The 21,310-nt window shown below is 38.8% G+C and overlaps 1 protein-coding gene across 3 annotated transcripts in view; it reads right to left on the reverse strand.

Moving 5' to 3' along the window:
* Window positions 1-524: 524 nt before the first annotated feature.
* LOC307008771 (chloride intracellular channel protein 5-like) overlaps window positions 525-21,310 on the reverse strand; it is a 32,598-nt gene continuing 11,812 nt past the window's right edge. Inside the window, exons 1-6 of one of the 3 annotated variants that reach the window (XM_079631914.1) lie at window positions 14,798-15,010; window positions 12,027-12,136; window positions 6,455-6,580; window positions 6,266-6,372; window positions 5,864-6,042; window positions 525-5,116 (exon numbers count right to left, since the gene is read on the reverse strand). In XM_079631914.1, coding sequence (XP_079488040.1) covers window positions 4,952-5,116; window positions 5,864-6,042; window positions 6,266-6,372; window positions 6,455-6,580; window positions 12,027-12,136; window positions 14,798-14,848 — 738 coding nt within the window. In that variant the 5' untranslated portion in view covers window positions 14,849-15,010 and the 3' untranslated portion in view covers window positions 525-4,951. Of the gene's footprint in view, window positions 5,117-5,863; window positions 6,043-6,265; window positions 6,373-6,454; window positions 6,581-12,026; window positions 12,137-14,506; window positions 14,581-14,797; window positions 15,011-21,310 lie in introns of those variants that run through there. The other 2 variants (XM_079631915.1, XM_079631916.1) reach the window with 2 other exon arrangements.

The raw sequence follows: 21,310 nt of genomic DNA on the forward strand, positions 1-21,310 counted from the left end.
ACTGCATTTTTTTTATAATGCTCTCTGAGGTCCACTTATAATGTTATCAAGATTTTTATATTAAAATAACATCCTAATTTAGAAGTAATAGGCTGTTTTCTATCCTGTTTTTGACCCTCTCTTTCAAACACTCTGTTTTGATAGGCATGCTGCATTCAAGACTTGGAAGTAAACGCCCACTGCTATGATTGGGTAAGTTGCAGTTTAAAATAATTTTAATCTTCCCCACCATTACATGTGTAGAATTGTTTTGAACATTTCTAATGTTGAAAAATATCTTGTTACATACCACATATTCTTTATGAGTAGCACTTGGAATTACCACAGTTATAGTTGACATGATACCTTACAGTGTTTTGTGTAAAAGGGATTATGAATGAATGTACCGGTACTGTCGTTCTTGGGCTATTCATCGTTCATCCTTTTCGATAAAGTGAAAAAAGTATACATTGTCATTTGCAGTGTTGTGTTTTAAATAAAATTAAACATGTTGTAATGGCATACTCATGAAAAAACAGAAGATGTTGCTCACTGAAGCTTTTATTCAGGATAACAGAGAAAGGCTTATGGAAACAATAACAAAAGCAGCATTCTCTATGTGCTTTCATCCGTATATGATAAATCCAACGCATTAACCACATTAATGCAGAAGCAAAAGAAAGAACAGCAAATCACAACTAGGATATTCACAGTTTGACTGGGGAGCAACAGCATACGTAAATACTCAATACATATCAAACGATCTGTAACAAACAAAGCAATAGTGACACATGGTAAAAACATTGTCACTCACACTTGTGTTGAAACATAACTCTTGGATCCAATATAGTCGGCTCTGCATCATCTTTTATTTTTACTCTCTCTAAGGGTATGATCACACACACTTGTAGTTTGGTTCACTTGGTCAGGACCTTAGCGCATTTTAGAATTAGTTTGGAAGCGGAGCGAGACCCATCTTTTCCAGCGGTCTCGGCACGCTTATTTGGTGGCTTATATCAGGGTTTGGTGGGAGCGTTCACACTTATTCAAATGAACCGCACTAATAAAGAAATCGCCCCAGATAACGTTTTAATCGAACCAAACATGCCAAGTGTGAACACACCCTAAAAAGCCTGGGCCAAATTGTGTCTTGTTTAAAAATGAATCCGCGGTCAAATGAAGCGAACATACGAACAGTGTCTAACTGACGTGTTCTGGAACTGCGTTAAAAGTTCATCCACGCTTTCTTAATGTTAGGATCACAAGTAAGGCAATGCAAAGACTGTTTTTCCACAACTTGGCACTTCAAAACATCTTGTAATCCTCAGAGACATCTCTATGGTCTTGTTGCTGAAGTAATCCTGTGTTTGCATCTCTCTCGTATTTACTACTACATGACATGCACAAATAGGCGATGAGAGACGATGTAGATGTAGGCATACATTTTCTTCTGCAGCGGCAATCTTTTGTCGCACTATTACGTCATAATGTGACACAATCCAAAACGAGACGTTTGGGCAGATGGGTTTCAATAATAGGTGTTTTTGGACTAACAAGGAATTCTTGAGTTCTGAAACGTTCAGGACATTTTTAAAGTACAATGACGTGTTATGTCAAAAGATCAATGGAAGATTTGATTTCTCAATTCATGACCCCTTTAAATTGTGTCCATTTTAAAAAATGTAAAAATAGTGTCGCTTTAATGATGGAGAAACTGCAAAACTCCAACATTAATTGTAAATTGGAGTGGCATGAGCATCATCATGGTAAAGTACAATTTTCTGTCTACTGTATATCTATACAGAAGTGACTAATTAAAAATAAGCCAATGCAAGTCAGAAAAATGAAAAATACATTTGGAAAAAAAAAAACTGATTTTGACACATGTTGAGAATACTTTTTTTGGGGGGAAATAAAAGTATGTTGAAGGATTTCCATCTGAAGACAGATGATTGGGTGTTTGGTGCGTTGATGCTTGGGATGTGAGCGAGTCGACTCGACCTTGTATGGACATTTCATCCAGATAGGTGCAAAATTTATTAAAACAATCAAGGAAAGAAGCAAAGCGCATGTTTGACCGGCCCTTTGCCCCACTGCCCAAATAAAGACTTCAGACATGAATGCAGATGGTTTAAATTTGCAGTGAAAGAAATGTGTTGGACGGCTCGAAGATGGTGAAAGGGCTTTCTCAACAGGACGTAGGGTAATTAAAACCCATGAGGCCGAGCGGCCCTGAGCTACTAGAGGAAAACCTCTCCTGTTTCGGCATGTGTTCCAATCTGATCTCCATGCTTGTTTAATACTGAAGCAATATTACACTGCTGCCAGCTAAACCTGACATACAGACATCGCATGTGCTGGAAATCAGATGGAATGACAGCTTTTTTCACACATATTTGACAGTTTGATAGAGGGTGACCATTTGGTTTTCATGAAATATTATCTTAAGCGTCTCTATTGTATCCAGTTGTTGGAACTCAGCAGATGTTCGGTTGTAACCACGCCAAGTTACTTATGCCATATGAATATGTTACCAACTGCAGAGTTATTCAAGGTAAGGTGTGTAAATGAATATTAATTAATGTTAATCTTTATCCTGCTGGGGAAAATAACAAAAACCTTCAACTTAACATGTTTTAATGTGGTTTACTTTTAACCTGGCAAGGCTGGTGTTCGACTGGTTTAGCTAGTTATATGATCGCCCAGCCTGACAAGTGGCCAAAACACCTCTAAAAACATCAAGACAGTCATCTTGCCAGAACAACAGGTTTTAGGCTGGTTCAACACAAAATAAACTCTACAGAACATGTAACATATCCATGCCACTGAAGATAAATGGTGACTAAACTCAGATAAAACAAAAATAGCGTTTTCTTACAATGAAATTATATGGGCCAATACACAAAGCATAAAAATGGTTTTGAACGTAGAGCTACACAACAATTAAAAATGCACGTGTAACTCATGACCACGCCAAGTCGATAAACGTGGTAACTGTCTCACAAAACGGGGGAGGATACAAGACAGGAGCTTCATTAAGTGCGAATATCCGACTAGAAAAGAAGTTCCACAGCTACAAGGACGAGTTCGGTTAACTTTACAGATCACATGAGACACATTTTTGTTTTGAAAAAATAAGCTATTTTCTTATTTGAATTCCATCGTAGCTGAGGGACAAGTCGTCGAATATCTGTGGTAATCGACGACATGTTATTTTCACTTTGAAATATTCATCTTGCAGTACAACACATGTGTGACCAAACAAAAGAGGCATCACAAGCTTTATAAAAAATATATATATTTCTTATAAGAGACCATGAGTTCAAGTATATGAAAATTCCAGGCAGGGCTAGAGATACCTGAGACCTATACATGTGCCTATTTTGTGTGATGGCTTTAATTTGATAATAGAAACAGATTCATCTTAAATATTATGTAATTTTGTGTCAGTGTCTGTACACTGCCTGGCCAAAAAAAAAGAGGGGGGATTTAAATGGGCGAATGCTTAAGAGTCTATGATTGGATCATTATTACAGTGATTATTATGTTTCTATCATGTTATATATTTGACAACAGTTCTTCTAGCCCTAATTGATGGAGTTTGTAGCTTTTCATTTCTCAAGCAAACATGTAGGAAGACACATCATGGCCATATTCCCGGATGACGATGTCAATTTAAAATTTATCAGACTCAAACTGTGAAAGAAATGTTGGGAGGAGCATGAAGAATAATTTCCACACATTAATTGGTGGAAATAATATTGATGGAACCTCTTGATGGAAATAAATGTTGTGATTTTTCCTTTAAGAGGTGCATCAATCTTTAGTCAAGATCTTGTATTGAGAATGCAAGAGTCCAGCACTCTGTAAAGTCTCCTCCAGCACATCCCAAAGACTTTCAATGATTTAAAGGTCTGGATTCAGAGATGCCAATTCATGTGTGAAAATTATTCTTCATTCTCCTCACAACCGTTCTTTCCCAGTTGAGTCTGATGAATCTTGAATTGACATTGTCATCCTGGAATATGGCCATGATGTGTCTGTCTTCCTACATGGTTGTTTAAGAAATGAGAAGCTACAGAATCCATCAGTTAGGTTTAGAAGAACTGTTGCCAAATATATAACAGGCTAGAAACATTATAATCACTGCAATAATGAAGCATTTGCCTATTTAAAACCAAACAGCGACTTTTATTTGGTCGAGCAGTGTATATCATCTGCAGAATTAGGTCAATTTAAATAGCTCAGTTGTATTAATTTCACCACTAGGTGGGGCTGTGTACCTAAATAGAATTGCTTCCAAGTCAATTCTAAAGAAATTTAATTCTTTCACTTTTTTTCTCTTTCAGAAATTTACAAACATCAACCATAATATGCAGCTTTGAAACAATCTGTATTGTAAAAAGCACTATATAAATAAAGGTGACTTGACTTGATAATAAATACTAAGGTTACATATAATACTCTCAGATAAAGCACAAATTTATATCAGGCTACTGTTTCAAAAGCTAGCAAAAATAATTTATGCAACACAAAAACGCAAAGGGCTTTACAGAAAGAGTTTGACTTTAAATGAATAGAATCACCATCCAACCCTGAAAAGTTTTAGCAACAGTGGCACAGTGTTTTTTCTAGACCGTCATATATAGCGACACTAATAGAGCAGTTTATGTCACTTACAGTCAGTAAACATAATGGCAATAGTAATGGAAGTACCAACCCGATCTCACTGCAATTCGTACGTATTACTACGAGGTGGCTAATTCGTACGAATTCATACGACCTCACAGATACGAATTGGCCGTGAGATAGCATTGGAAGTACTCACAAGCATGACGAGGGCAAGTAACAGTTTAGAATATCACAAGATTGAGCCAATATGGCAAATTCTGCTCAAGAACTGCTGAAGGAAAATCATTTTCTCTTTCACCAGTTTTGCATATGATTATTAGAGTCATTGCTTGGTGCGTGTTCATTTGCCCGGCCGCTTGGCCACGTCCTGATAGGCCAGTTCAATCTCTCTGTCTGCCGCACAGGTGTTGGTGAATTCATCACGTGCATAGGCGTTCTGCAGGTACCTCCAAAATCCACTCAACTCTGATGGAATCTCAAAGTTACGGAATTTCTTAGAAACCACCTGCATAAATGTGGGAAGAAAAATTATGATGAAACCAAACAACTGACACTGCCAGTTTATATTCCGAACAAATCATCCTAAAAGTATTTTATTAAATGTCAGGTTTGGGTAAGTTGTCACATATGTTTAAGTTATATGTTGTAATTTTATGGAAATCCTCAATTGCTGTATATCTTTGCATGTTGCTTTGCTTCATGAATTGTTTTAATTTTGTATATGTATTGTTTTAATATAATTGTATATGTAGATGTGATGTGCACTGCAAAAAATATTATTAATCATTTTCTACTCAGTACTTTTGACTTGTTTTCCAATACAGAAAAATACAATTGTTTTCCCTTTGAATTAAGTAAATTTTTCTTACTTCATTGGCAGATAGAAAACAAAACTTTATTTTGCTTCTTGATTTAAGAATCTTTAGATATTTTATTGAAAAACAAGTCAAAAATACAGTGTAGAAGATGACTGCTTTTAATTTAGACAGTATTTCATATTTCAGAAAAGGTATTCTTCTCAAATCAGTGTTAATAAATTAACAGGATCCCATTGTGACAACGAAGTGTGACAACTTGCCCCACTATATCTTTTATTCCTGGCAATAATGGTGGGAATGTTCAAAAGACTTTTAACTTTAAAAAAATAGGATTCAGTTCAATAAAAAGTCACTCCTAGAACGTTTCAGGAATCACCAGTATGTTATCTTGCACTAAGTGATCAATTACACCAGATTTCCCAGCGGTACGTCACCTTCACTACATGCAGTTTAGGGAGGAGGTTGCAGTCTGAGAGCGTTAATTCATTGCCGTCCAAGTACTTTCGGTTGGAGAACTTCTCCCCCGTACCATCGGCATCAATCTCATCCGGGAGAGGGGAGTTAAGGAAGTTGTCCAGTTTCTTCAGAGCTTTCAGTAGCGCCTTCTCCAGACCTACACAGCCAAAAGTTTGATATGTGCTTGAGCTGAATGTTTTTATCTGAAGAAATATAGTGACTTTAAGTCAAGACAATCCCTGTAAAGGCCTAGCGGAATGTGAATGAGCTTTGGATAACATGTGGCTCCATATTTTTCCGTTGACAGCAGAGCATGCATAAAGAGCTGTAGATATTCCTTCAACCTGTCTAATAAGTTACAGAACAGACGTTAAACTCACTTGCGTTGGCTTCTGGCTTTGTGTTCTTGATGTAGGCTGAGAACTTTGCAAAGATGTCATTTCCTGCTGTATTTGACTCCTTGTTCTTTGCAACCAGTTTTGGATACCTTTGGAAGAGAAAAAAATAACAACAACGCTGTTCACATTACATAAACAATCAATCCATCTATCAGCATCCTGTCAACCTACTTGGGAGGTGCTAGCATCTCTTCCAAGTACTCCTCGATTTTGTTGATGTCTGTTCGCACTTCTCCATTGAAGGTAAGGAATGGCGGGGGAGTTCCAGGAGCGAGATTATGAAGATCAGCTGGTTTCCTTGAAGAATAATGAAAAACTTTTGATTTTTCTGATTTCGATTATTACACAATGTAGAAGAGAATGTCTTTTCTGCAGACCAATTAAAAAAGCAGTTTTCTTCTCAATGTTAATAAAACAGCGTTAGGGTATTTTGGTGGGACAAACATGTAAAGCAAAGGTTCTCGCCCAGGGCCCACAAGGGTGCCTCAACAAACTTTCAAGCGGGCCTCAAGATTACTTATGACGATTTAAAATAAGATAAAACAAGCAAATAAAATAAGCTGAAATAACAAAATTCAAGACATTGAACTGTGCTCAATAGGTTTACACATACAGAGCACAACAATGGTCTTTCATTAAAGAGACTATTTCTTTAAATGATTAAATAGTTTTGGTTGATACAATATGACACTTTTGGCTGTGGCCAAGGTGAAACCGAAAACCCTTTGACATAAGATTTTAATTTCTAACTTATAAGGTAGCTCACTAAATGTAATTAAATATTATTGTGACAGTTTCTGATTTTGTTTGTTGCTACAGTTAACAAGGAATGAAATGCAAATAATGAAAAAAAAATTGTTAGTTTTCTTGAAAGGTGTTTAAATAATGCTGGCCCTCTTTGGCTGAATGTGTTAGATAAAGCGGGGCAGTGTAATTCGGGTAAAGTGGGTGACCTTCAACCTTCAGTAATTATACTAAAATTCATCAAATAAATTGACATTCACTGGTTATTTTATAGTTAGTATTTATTTTTTAGAAACAGAAATGAGTGTGTAGTCAGGAAATTAAAGTCAGAGATGGAAGGAGGAAAGAAAGAGCAGAAAGGAAGGTATAAGACATATTTAATCTGTGAAGTGAGAAAAGGATGAGAGGAGCAACATTTAGATGCAGAGTATAAAGCTTTAAAATATGGACACTATCACTTGCTCGCTGTTAGCCTGGGTTTTGACTTCTCGTCTGCCTGATTCTCCTTGCTTTCCCCTTGGACCAGACGCTTTACAGACTGATTATCTGGTTTTTGACTATTGCATGGCCTGCGATCTATTCTCTCTTCTATTGTGTTTAGCCTGGCCCTGAGCTCTTCTGCTCGTTGGCAGTTATTTTAGCTTAATTAGATTATATTGAGCATGTCAGATGGATCTCTGCTCCGCGGAGCGTTCTTCAGTGGGTCTTGAGCTTTCTCTCTTCCTCCTCATTGGCAATATGACTGTGCTATTTACCTCCTTCCCGGCACCTATTCCTCCTCGCGGACGCCTTTTCTCCCTGTCTGCTCCTGAACGGTTATGTCTACAGCCTTCGAGGTCCTGCAAGGTTCTTCACGAAATTGAACTTACACAATGCTTAGCATCTTGTTTCGGATGAGGGAGGGGGACGAGTGCAAGACAGCTTTTAGTACCCCTATGTGGCATCTTGAATATTTGGTTCGACCAATATTTACCCTGTCCAATGCCCCGTGCCCGGCCGTCTTCCAAGCACTCGTCAATGACATACTGAGAGACATGATCAGTAAATTCGTCTTTGTGTTCCTGGATGACATTTTAATTTTCCCTCGCTTATTTCAGGTGCACATCCAACATGTCAGGCAAGTGCTACAGCAGCTGTTAGAGAACCAGTCGTTTGTGAAGGTTGAGAAGTGTACCTTTAATGCACAGTTGGTTCCGTACCTGGGGTCCATCATCTTAGTGGAGGGGATTAGACCCTGCAACGGGAAGAGCTGTCTCTGACTGGCTCTCGTAAAATGATTAAATTATTTCCAGTAGGCAGTCTGTGGTGGAGGTGGACGCATCAGAGGTGGGTGTCAGAGCAGTTCTTTCTCAAAAATCCCCTCATGATAATAAGTTGTATCTGTGTGCTTATTATTCACACGTCGCTCTCCCACAGAACACCGTTACGTCACCGGCAACAGAGAGCTGCTGGTGGTGTGTCAGGTTTTGGAGGAGTGGTTTCACTGGCTGGGGGGATCCGAAATCGTACTTACAGGGGTGGAAATCAACCCGTGGAATTTTTTATATGCAATTTTCTTAACTTAAAAGTAGCCCAATTCTGGCAACACTGCTGATGATGTGGCTCTTCCCGATACTATTCTGCCTTCAGGGCGAGTGTTGGGGGCTGTCGCCTGGGGTGTCGAGGGCCGGGTCAGGCGAGCCCTAGCCGGAGTCGAGGTGCCTGAGGGGTGTCTGGCGGGTCTGTTATTTGTGCCTGAGATGGTCCGCACTGCCGTCCTCCAAACTAACGTGGCACCCTGGTGTGAGGAGGTCGCTAGTAGCCATCCGTTAACGTTTTTCGTGGCAGGCCATGACTGAGGACATCCGTCGGTTCGTGGGTGCTTGCAAAGTCTGTGCTCAAAACAAGTCTTCCAATCAACCTACCGTTGTGTCTGCTGCAACCCCTTCCCCTTCCTTCCCACTCCAGGTCACATATTGCCCTTGATTTTGTTACCAGTCTTTCTCCATCCAGCAGCAATACTGTGATCCTTACCGTGGTTGATCGATTTTCCAAATCATTCCCCTTCCCAAACTCCCCTCGGCTAGGGAGATGGCCCGGGTGGTCGTTGACCACGTCTTCTGGATTCACGGCCTTCCGGAGAATGTGGTGTCTGACAGGGGGCCCAGTTTATGTCCCACTTTTGGAGGGAATTCTGTCAGCAGCTGGGTGCCTCCGACAGTCTGTCCTCAGGGTCCCATCCATAGACGAACAGCCAGACCGAACCTCTACCTGGAGCAGCTTACTTGGGTATGCCCATAACTCCTTGCCTGTGTCCTCGACTGGGTTTTCCCCATTCATGCGTTGTCTCAGTTATCAACCTCCTCTGTTTCCTTCCCAGGGTGCCGAGGCTGTTGTCTCCTTCGTCCAGGCGTTTATCCAGCACTCTGTCATACCTGGAGGAGGGCCAAGGAGGCGTTTATCCAATCCAAGGGGTGTACTAAAAGAGCTGCTCACCTCTGTTGACCGCTGCCGAACTGTAGCACCCAGGTATATCTGTGTGCAGAAGTTGTGGCTTTCCACCAAGCACTTAAGCTGGCACCCAGGTTAATTGGGCCATACCTCATCTTTAAGGTCATCAGTTCAGTAGCAGTGCGGTTTCAGATACCCCGCCCTCTCCATTGTGGGTTTTGACTTCTCGTCTGCCTGATTCTACTTCATATTTTCCCTTTGGAACAGATGTTTTAATGACTGATTATCTTGTTTTTGACTATTGCCTGGTCTGCAATTTATTCTGAGCCCGGAATTTATTCTCCCCGAGGGGAAACCCACTTCGTACGATCAAGATCACGCGGCGGTGTCTCCGCGCCTTGGTTATATGGAGGAAATACTGGTTCCTTTCCCAGGTTTCGGTGTTAGGAGCTCTTTGCCATCGAGTTGCTATCTGGGGAGGCTGGGGATCGTTAATGGGAGGCCGCTCATCCCAGGGCCTGTGGAGGAGTCATCATATTTTTTGGCACATAAATTGCCTGGAGATGATGGCAGTCTTCAATGCGTTGAGACATTCCTCCCAGACCTGAGAGACCATCATGTGCTTGTCCATACAGACAACACATCGGTGGTCTCTTACATAAATATGTAGGAGCAGACATCCTGTTGAGGCAGGGGCTGAGGCCCGGGGAATGGAGGCTCCACACCGAGGTGGTGGAGCACACTTGGGGGGTTTATGGCCAGGCACAAGTGGATCTCTTCGCGTCTCAGGATACGACACATGGCCCACTTTGGTTCTCCCTCACACACCCAGCTCCCTTTGGGCTGGACGTTGTGGTATGGACATGGCCAAGGCTATGTCTGTACATCTTTCCCCGATTACTCTGCTCCCTGGAGTTTTGGACAAGGTCCCCCGGGATGGAATAATTATACTACTAGTAGAACCGTACTGGCCGAGCCTACTGGCCTACAGGGGACCTTTGGTTGTTTCCTCCGTGGTGCTTTTAGACCAGGACGGGAGTATGGCGGCTTAGAAGCCTTATTATATATGTAGATATCCCTGTAGGATGTGGTATGCGGCAGGCTGGTCCTCTCCACTCACATTCATAAGGTTTTGCAACTTCAACCTGGGCGCTTCCCCAGGTTCTCAAATGCTCTTGTCTTAGTTGTGCAGTATTCACACAGACAGGTTCTGTTTCGTATGGCGTATTGGGCATTCTCATTCCCAAAGCGTCATTGACGCATCGCGAGTTCCCTCGAAAGGGACCGTCTCAGGTTACGACTGTAAACCTAGTTCCCTGAGAAGGGAACTAGACGATGCGTCACTTTGCCATACTTCCTACATCCCTGTGATCGACTTGCTTTGGCCCTTTTCGAAGCTAGCGTGGTTCTAAACCGGATGTCCTTAATCCTTTCCTGGTCGTCACGTCACCCGCCCGTGACACCCACTCTCGCCATTGGACTAGTTGATACAAGTGCTTCAGATGCAATCACGCAGGAGCGTTCCCAAAGTGATATCGACGCATCGTCTCGTTCCCTTCTCAGGGAACTAGGGTTACAGTCGTAACCTGAGATGATTTAAATAGGTTTGGATATTGATACAGATGTCCCGAATCAATTAGATTCCAATTTGCAAGATCTCAATTCGATTCAATTCAGTTCAATGAATAATTTTTCCAACCACAAAAAAATAAATATATGGTTATTGTTTTTGAATTTGTGCATTTATTATTGTACCCACACTTTTTAAAACAAGTTATGCCACTGTATCTAACTAATAGGAATTTTAAATATTATTAAAGACTAGTAAACATTCATTAATAAAGTAAGAACAAATAATAAAAATGCAAGCAAAAGCACAAATATAAATACAATAGAACAATGCTGCATATTCTATATAAATTAAATATAGATTAATCCTTTTTAAAGTTACAAAAGTTATTCAGTCAAGAGCAGTGAGTGATTTTTTTCTTTGTCTTTTGTTGTTTGATTAATTAAAAACACTGATGGCAGCAGGAATCTATTGTCGCTTTAAGACTAACGCACAGATCCATTATACCGATACTGTCCACATGTGTTGTCTTTCTCAACGGTTTACGTTGTTTAAGAAATAACCAACTATGTTTACTAGAAGAACACTCGCCAAAAGTGGCGTTTTGATATAATTTTGCGTGAATTTGTCCGTTCAAGCAGATGAAGACAAGAAAGAGAACTCAATTGGGTATTCTTATTCGCGAGTTGTCTGAAAACGAATCGGCTTTCTGGGCGCATTGTTCGGATTGGCAAGGCTTAAAACATGGTGCAAATGATCATCTTTCGTGAACATGCAGCACTGGCCTGATCGGGACAGTGACGGATCCTTCAACTGTCCGGAACTGAACATATTATGTTTTCGCAAATAAAAACGGAAAAAAAATGATTGATTCAAGGCTTTTGAAAACGATATCGAATTGACCGCATTTTAAAAAACGATGAATTTTATTTTATTTTTATTTTTTTTGCCCAGCACTAAAAAAAAAAAAAACAATTTAAAAAAACAATATTTAATTACCTTTTCAGATCGACAGTGGTGACGTTGAACACAACTCCCTTTAGCCACAGGATCATAAAAAGCCTTTGAGAGAAAGGACAGTTTCCGATACTTTCACCATCACTGCCAGCCTGAGGAACACAAACCAGACTCAATACAGTAATATACAGTAAGATATAAATAACAGTAAGATAATAAATACAGTAAGATACTATAAATAAATAGTAATATAAATAACATAATATACAGTAAGATATATGAATATGATAATCATGACACATATCAAAGTACAATAGTACTGTACCAGTATTTTGATGGCAGGATACATTTTTGAAAATGTTTTTTTGCAAATCAGCAATATAAAGATTCTTGCAATGAATTATGTCCTAAAAATGTGTATAATAGATGATATTATGGTTATACGTTTTGAATATGTTTTAAATAAAAGATTTCCTGTATCATAAATTGATGAACTTTTGCACCTAAAAACAATGAAAAATGCCCTAATTCCTCGAAGTTAAAAAAAGGTCACCCCAGATAAAAAATTGGAACAACCATACAACAAACTTTACTGCTTGTAGCACTTCCTAAAACTTTCTAGAACTGTTTAGAACTTTCTGGAACTTTCTAGAACTGTTTAGAACTTTCTAGGACTGTTGAGAACTTTCTGGAATTTTCTAGAACTGTTTAGAACTTTCTAGGACTGTTGAGAACTTTCTGGAACTTTCTAGAACTGTTTAGAACTTTCTAGGACTGTTGAGAACTTTCTGGAATTTTCTAGAACTGTTTAGAACTTTCTAGGACTGTTGAGAACTTTCTGGAACTTTCTAGAACTGTTTAGAACTTTCTGGGACTGTTGAGAACTTTCTGGAATTTTCTAGAACTGATAATTACTGAAGATCTTCACTAGAAGAAAAATGCAGAATGACCCTCCAAATGCAAATTTTTGGAAGGTACCAGTTTTTTGGAGCAGAAATCAAAGGAAGAAAGGAGCGAATAGTGAATATTTCCAAGTCACAAAAATGGAAAATTCCATTTATTCTTCAATAATTAGAGCAAATGTGAGATTAGTAAACCCCTGAAAGTCATTCACCATTCAGTACATGATTTGTAATCTTCAAAACAATAGTACACAATACAAAGAACCAATGGGATTCAGTGCCAATTTTCCATATCTGAAATTAGACAATCAAGCTATCCAATAGCGTCCTTAAACTGGGCCAGTAACCTGAGCTGGACATCAGATCCGCGCTCGAGCTGAATTATACATGGAAATTCCATTACCTGCCCCATTAGCCCACAGCAATGGGGTTTTGGGTCATACTGTACCTGTCAACAGAACTTGGTAAGACATTGTCCTAGCCACCTAAATTAATGTGTTTATCACTTGCTAGGATAAAATGCAAAGAGGTTAGTTTTCAAACACCCGTCTGAGTTAAACGCTCAACGCTTGATTGGTTCCGATCGAATGTCCAACTTATTGCTCATGTTACACTTGTGGTCATGCTCACACAGAGACATTTACTGTACGTGACTGGGAAGTTTTTTTAATCTGACATTACTCAATACACCCAACTTTATACCTTCCCATGGGGTAAAAGATCTTCAGAGCAAGGACTAAATATAATTTTAATATTAAAAGAAGTTATTGGATTTCTGAGTGGCCCTTGTCCTCTTAAAAATTAAGGTTCTTTATTGATATGTTAGTGCCATGAAGGACTTTTAACATCCATAGGGCATTTCCATTACACAAAAGGTTATTTATAGTGAAATACTGTAGGTTCTTTAGATTATTCAAATGTTCTCTACACAAGACAAAAAAGGTTATTTTGAGAACTGTTCACTAAAAGTTCTTTGAATGACCCAAAACGGCTTTGTGTTTTAAAGTGTGAGTAGTTAAAGCTGGTTACCAGGGCATTTCTATGCTGTTGCTATGGTGTTTACTGTTTAGAGTGCTTTTTTGCATGTTGCTATATGTGGTCAAAAGAACGTTCGAGGTGGTTACCTACTGGCTCAGTTTAAAAGAGCACTTCTAAATCTCTGTGATCAGTAACATTTTTGTGCTTGATTCATTGTCCAGATCACAGCAAAGTAACAGGACACAACAAGAAGACACATGATTTAAGGAATCATTAATGTCTGTAACACAGTATGTGAAAGTTTAAAACTAAGAGTTAGGGGTTTTGTCAATTCACTAAGCAAATAAGCAACTTGGCAAACATCACAAATAAGGACATATATCAATATTCAGCAACTCAATCAAGCAGTAAACACATGCCAGTCAAAGTTTTTCTGTCACTATTAGCTCTATTTATAACCTTGACTCATGCAATAAGACGCCACATGGAATAAATACAGTATCTGACCTTATGCGATTGTGATGGTTCTTTGATTTATAAATGCTTTTAATAATAATTTCTTTCTCAACATTTGTATTCTTTCAGCAATTTCAAATGTTCTCTAAATGTCACCACATCTGCAAAACGTAATGCAAAACTAACCACAGTAAGCAGCAGAAGTTCCCTTCAGCCCTTCAGAGGAATTAGAGCATGAGGTGTTGATAGAAAGAAAGAAATAATTCAAGAGGAGCCCAGAGTTTCTGCTTTGAAATGTTACCTGCCCCCTTTTGAGTCCTATCCTGAGCCAAACGCCCATCTGAACCTCAACCGTAGCCAAGAAACTTGTCAGATTGCATACAAAGGTAATGCTGCCAATGATTCCTGACTGCTGACTATTGATTAAGTGCACAAAACACAGTAAAATAGCTCATTAAAGGTTATCTTCATGCTTACCTTCACAAAAAGCTCAATATCAGGATCTTTGTCCTCCTCATTTGAGGTCATATCGCTTAAGCTCACTCAGATTCAGAGGGTGACAGAGAATGGTGAATATGAAACCTCCTTTCCCTCGGATGTGAGTCTTGTATGTGTCCAGCAGGGTGTTGTGCTGGTCTCAGCGCTGTAACAGGTTGGTGGCTGTGCTGTCGTTGTTTTGATTTGGCCCCTGTGGTCAGCTGTCAGTGAGAGACGCTCCAACGGTCACAGGAGGGACAAAAATAGCCTCCACGCAGCACAGGAGCAAAAGGGAGGTGTTCAGTGTCACCTACACCATCATCTGGTCTCCAACTCACTGTAGATCGGGTCCTTTAAAGAAATATGATGAATCCTATATCACACCTTCCTTTCAAAACCTGAGTCACGAAATACTGACCTCTCGCAGCGCTGGTGTGAAAATCCAGACAGGGCTTAGGAATGACTCAAGGGTCATTCTATCAAATCAACCACATTTCAGAAACTTTTTAAATGTTTGATTTTGTTGAGTTTTTTTCTGATGAAAGACGAATATAAATAGTGATGAAAGCCAATATATTAAATGCCATGGATGAATATTTACTTGGTAATAAACTATTGTGTAGAGGGGTCAAAATTATATACTGTAGGTCTATTTTCATACTGTATGTAATTTGGAACCAAATTACAGGTGGAAGAAAATGACTTTAGAAAGATGGCAGCATCTCTACTTTACTTTTACACAAAGATGGGTAAAATCGGTTGACGTTAGCAATCCTTGTTGCATTGTGTATACATGGAGAAGGTTCAAAAATGGGGCAAAGCACCCCCCCCCCACCCCATCCACCACCCCCACCCCCCCCAAGTTTGTATGCCTGTAACTCAAGCACCTTTTTAGATTTTCTTTTGGAGTCTGCATTTTTATAACCCTATTCAATTCCAGAGAAATTGGGATCTCAATGTGGCTCCATTAATACATTGTTCAATTTTAATGTTAATTTTAGGGACCTCTGGTTAGGGTTGCCAGGTCTGTGTAACAAAACTAGCCATGGCCAATAAAAAAATAATAAAAAAAAGTAGACCAATCGCCATATCGCAAAGATCAAAACTCAAAATATCCCACTCCCATTCCTAAAATACATATTTTACAGTGACTACATTGAAAACCACTAAATAGCCGAGTAGTAATCACAAACAGAGCTTAAAGGCTCCCTCCCAGCCCTCCTTCACAAAACTTAACATCTAGCACAGTTTTATCACTGGTAGAATATAAAATATTTCAATACAAGCATTTTAGTGAAATATAATTTATGCAATGTCAAACCTTTAACTCGTGGGGGTAAAAATCAACCATCAGCAATTCTGTGGGAAAACCCAGTACTTTTAAGTCATACAAAAAAAAAAAAAATTCTCCACACATTTTGTTTTTCCCTCATAACTTTTGCCTCAATGTCTTTGAATCAGCTGGTGTTTAGGTGACAAACACACTGCAATGGCATTCTTACATTTTTAACTGTGGCATACAGGTGTCCTAATGATTTTTAAGGGGTCAGTCACTGTCTCTCAGACCCCAGTAATGCTCATAATCAACTGGCGGTTGTTAACGGATGGTGTTCAGTGTGTCTGGTTATGGGTAAAACATTCCAGTAAGTTCTCTCTAAATATAGAGCTGTAACCTCCCTGAACACTCACAGGTACAGTAACAGTGACAGTCTCACACTAAACTGTTGCTTCAACGCCAACTAACCAGATAAGTATTTGTGGTACTTCATATTAGACTACGCAGATTATACAATTCTAACAAGACTATATATACACACTATTACACACTATACTGCCTGGCCAAAAATTAAAAAAACGTTGCTTTTTGGATTTAAATGCTTAAGAGTCTATGATTGGATAGTCATTGCAGTGATTATTATGTTTCTATCATGTTATATGTTTGTGAACAGTTCTTCTATAATAATAATAATAATAATAATAAACTTTATTTTCTATAGCGCCTTTAAAAGTAGCATCTCAAAGCGCTTCACAAGAATAGAAACATGATAAAACATACAATTATACAAACAATGCATTAATGACAGAAAAAAATAAAATACCAAAAATTAAAAAAATATATCATGAAATGTTCGATTAATAATAATAATAATATGGCAATTACGAACAATTATGTAAAAGCTACCCTAAACAAATAAGTTTTAGGGGATGATTTAAAAACACTAAGGGATTCAGCTTGCCTAATCTCAACTGGCAGGGAATTCCAAAGTTTCGGAGCATTCGAAGAAAAAGCCCCTTCACCCATGGCTTTTAAGCGAGTAAGTGGAACAATTAAAAGGCCAGCTTCCAAGGAGCGGAGCTCACGTGCTGGTGTGTAAGGGGTTAAAAGCTCAGAGAGATAATGAAAAGCCTTAGGTAAGTGTAACCCCTCCACCCGGGTCCTTCTCACCCCGCTCCGTGCGGGTCTCCGGCATGAGAGTCAGGTGCTCTAACAAGGAGACTGCAGCCTCTAGCGTCACAGCGCCTACTGAGATCAGAGGAGTTAGGTTTACTCGCACAGAAACTACTAGCTGGCCACTGTTACACTCACCCCCCTAAACCTCACTCCCATCTGGGTCACGGCACCAATATAACCCCTCCACCCGGGTCCTTCTCACCCTGCTCCGTGCGGGTTTCGAACCCAGGTCTCCGGCATGAGAGTCAGGCGCTCTAACAAGGAGGCTAAAGACTGCAGCCTCTAGCGTCAGAGCGCTACTAGCTGGCCTGTTACATTCACCCCCCTAAACCTCACTCCCATCCGGGTCACGGCACCAATGTAACCCCTCCACCCGGGTCCTTCTCACCCTGCTCCGTGCGGGTCTCGAACCTGGGTCTTCGGCATGAGAGTCAGGCGCTCTAACAAGGAGGCTAAAGACTGCAGCCTCTAGCATCTGTCGCAACTACTAGCTGGCCTCCGTTACATAAGCATAAGGATTTTAAAATCAACACGGAATCTGACAGGGAGCCAGTGTAAAGATACCAATACAGGAGTGATATGATCCCTTGTCCTGTTTCCAGACATGATTCGAGCGGCAGAATTTTGAACCAACTGTAGTTTGTTGAGCGTAGCTTTTGAAACCCCGGCCAGCAAAGCGTTGCAGTAATCAATGCGAGAAAATACAAAGATGTTAATGAACTTTTCAGCCACTGGGAGTGACAACATAGGACGCAATCTGGCTATGTTTGTTAGATGAAAAAAATATGTCTTGACAGTGCTCTGAACATGAGGAACAAAAGTTAAATTAGTATCAAATATCACCCCCAAATTTTTTTCTTTTGTTTGAAATTGAAGTGTAGAACCATCTACACTTAAAGTTGGAAACCCAGCCTTACGTAGCTGGTGTGGTGAACCAATGAGCCTAATTGATGGAGTGTGGATCTTTTCATTTCTTAAACAACCATAATAATCCAGGATGACAAAGCCAAGATTCGACAGGCTGAGATTGTGCACGTCTTGATGGAAATAACATCACAACATTAATTTCTATCAAGAGGTCAATCAAGATTTTTGGTCAAGATCTTGTATTGAGAATGCAAGAGTCCAGCACTCTGTAAAGTCTCCTCCAGCACATCCCAAAGACTTTCAATGATTTAAAGGTCTGGATTCAGAGACGCCAATTCATGTGTGAAAAAGATACTTCAATCTTTCACAGTTTGAGTCTGATGAATCTTGTCATCCTGGAATATGGCCGTGATGTGTCTTCCTACATGGTTGTTTAAGAAATGAGAAGCTACACACTCCATCAATTAGGGCTAGAAGAACTGTTGCCAAATATATAACATGATAGAAACGTAATGATCCAATCATAGACTTTTTTGAGGGGCTGGCAGTGTATACATGTATGCAGTCTATGCACATTACAAAATTTGGGGTCAGTAATTAAAAAAAGAGAATAAATGAATAGTTGTGGATGCATTAAATTGATTAAAAGTGACAGTTAAGACATTTAGAATGTTACAAAAGATTGGTATTTCAAATAAATTTCTCTTCTATTCATCAAGGAAAAAGGAGTAATAGTTCCACAAACATAAGCGGTTTTTAACATTGATAATAATAAGAAATGTTTCTTGAGCAGCAAATCAAATCATCATATTAGAATGAAATTTCAGCTTTGCATCACAGGGATAAATTATATTTTAACATTCAAATAGAAAAAAACTTATTTTAAAACGTAATTCTGTTTTTACTGTATTTTTGATTTTAAAAAATAAAAATCAATGTAGCCTTAATGAGCATAAAAGACTTCCTTTTTTTTAAACACCCCCCAAAGTTGTGAATGGTAGTGTTTATATATAGTAGGGTGATAGTGCATTACTGATTATTATTGCTGCTAATCTACCAATAGGCAAGTATCAGCTGATTAATTAATGTCAATTCTGCACATAAAAACCTTGAAACATCAACTGATTGTCTTCACAGTAGTGTCATGATATACAGTGAGTACAGTAACCTGTAGTTATACAATAACACGAGAGACCTCTAGTGGCAGCTTGACATCTACAAAGAACTGATTATGCCTGATCACCATAACAGTCACACTAAAAAAACAAACTCTTTAAATATCTGAAATAGATATTTTATTTGATGTTGATGACAAATGTCGTCATTGTAGAGTGAGAAAAGGTTCCATTTAGTTCTTGCTTTGCATAGATTCACAAAGATTCAGAAAGCTCCGACCACAAATATTTGACAGCCAAAAATAGCACAAGCGATGTTGATTTCCTTTGTTTCAGTAACTAAAGACGGGTGCAAAATCATTTTTTGACCATTGCTAAATGTACAGACAAATCAGCACAAAATACTTTTATGAAATGACGAGCCTTGGATAAAAAGTCAAAAAGAAAAACTCAATGTCATTTTAAGACAACAGTATTAAAACCAGCATTAAAAGTCAAATTCACAAATTAAAAAGCAACATCCTTTTGCTATTTTCCACTAAACTGAGCAACGCCATTTAAAAAGGAACAACTAATCTCTTAAATAAACAGTCATTTTGAAGCTTTTTCGTTTTTAAAGCAGCAGTGGATTCCCTTCCCCCAAATCTGAACACAGATTATAGTGCAACAAGCAAAATAACTTTACAGTGCATTTACACATACAACAGTCTCTGAGAAAGATTCAACAACACTCAAGATCATTCTACTTTACAAGAAAACATTCGATCTTCAGGTAAAAAGCCCTCTTAAACCCTACAGAAATATTCCTCATATGAACAAATGTGAGATTGATAATTCCTTTATAGACAGAGCAACACAGATCTAGTTGCATATGACCTAAATGTGTCTCTTATGCAAATAAAAAAAGACAAAGCAACCTCTAAAAAAAGAAATAAATATTCAAATTGAGCCGGTTGTGTATTTCCTGGCATGCGAAAACAGACGTAACAGACTTAATAAATAAAGTTTCACTACAGGCAATATCAGCATTTTCAAGTAACCTCAGTATCTTGTTTACAAACCTTAAAAGGATAGTTCACCCAAAAATGACAATTCTGTTCTCATTTACTCACCCTTATGTTGTTCCGAACCTGTACGAGTTTCTTTCTTCTGTTGAACACAAAATAATATATTTTGAAGAATGTTGGTGACCGGACAGTTGATGGACCCCATTGACTTCCATAGTAATTTTTTTCATACTACGGCTACCGTCAACTGTCTGGTTACCATCATTCTTCAAAATATCTTCTTTTGTGTTCAACAGCAGAAAGAAACTCGTACAGATTTGGGACAACTTGAGGGTGAGTACATTTTTTGGGTGAACTATCCCTTTAAACACACACACAAAAAAACATAGACAGACCATAGCTAGTTCATAATTATTATTGCTTATGTTCTGCATTTCTTAAAAGCATGGTAAGCCTAAGGAGATCACAGAAACCATTGCACTGCACACTATGATCTACTTACTGTAGGCTTACGATGCTTTTGGGAAGTGCAGACCGGTTCAAGAGTATAAACCATGGTGTACCTCAGTAACCTGACTGGTAACATATAATATGCATAGTTATAAAGCAACATTTATATGCTTTAGATAATGCAAAAAAGCATTATTGGAAGTTGCACAATTGAATCATTCCGAAATCGGTGTTAAACGTGACGACAGCATGCTTGTGCGTGTTAGGAAATGATCTAACACATTCAAAATATATTTAGTTTTTTTAGTTTTTCTTTTGTAAATATTGGTGTTGTCCAGAGATCTCATAACCTGGTTAAGAACAAAGCACTAAACACTTTAAAACTAAAGTATTTCTAGCTCAACAGCTGATGTTGAAGACATGTTTTGTCATGTTTAGTACTAATGATGACTAATCCTTATTGTGCCTACAGTGTATTTTACAGGTTCTACAAGAGCTACATTTCTCCCTTACAGTTTCGATGTGATTGTCATCTCTGCACCATTCCAGCATTTAAAGGAACCGTTCACCTGAAAATAAAAAAGATAGTCATCATTTGCTCAACCTCATGTTTTCCCAAACC

This window comes from Phoxinus phoxinus (genome assembly GCF_949152265.1).
Source record: "Phoxinus phoxinus genome assembly, chromosome: 13".
NCBI classification, from domain to species: domain Eukaryota; kingdom Metazoa; phylum Chordata; class Actinopteri; order Cypriniformes; family Leuciscidae; genus Phoxinus; species Phoxinus phoxinus.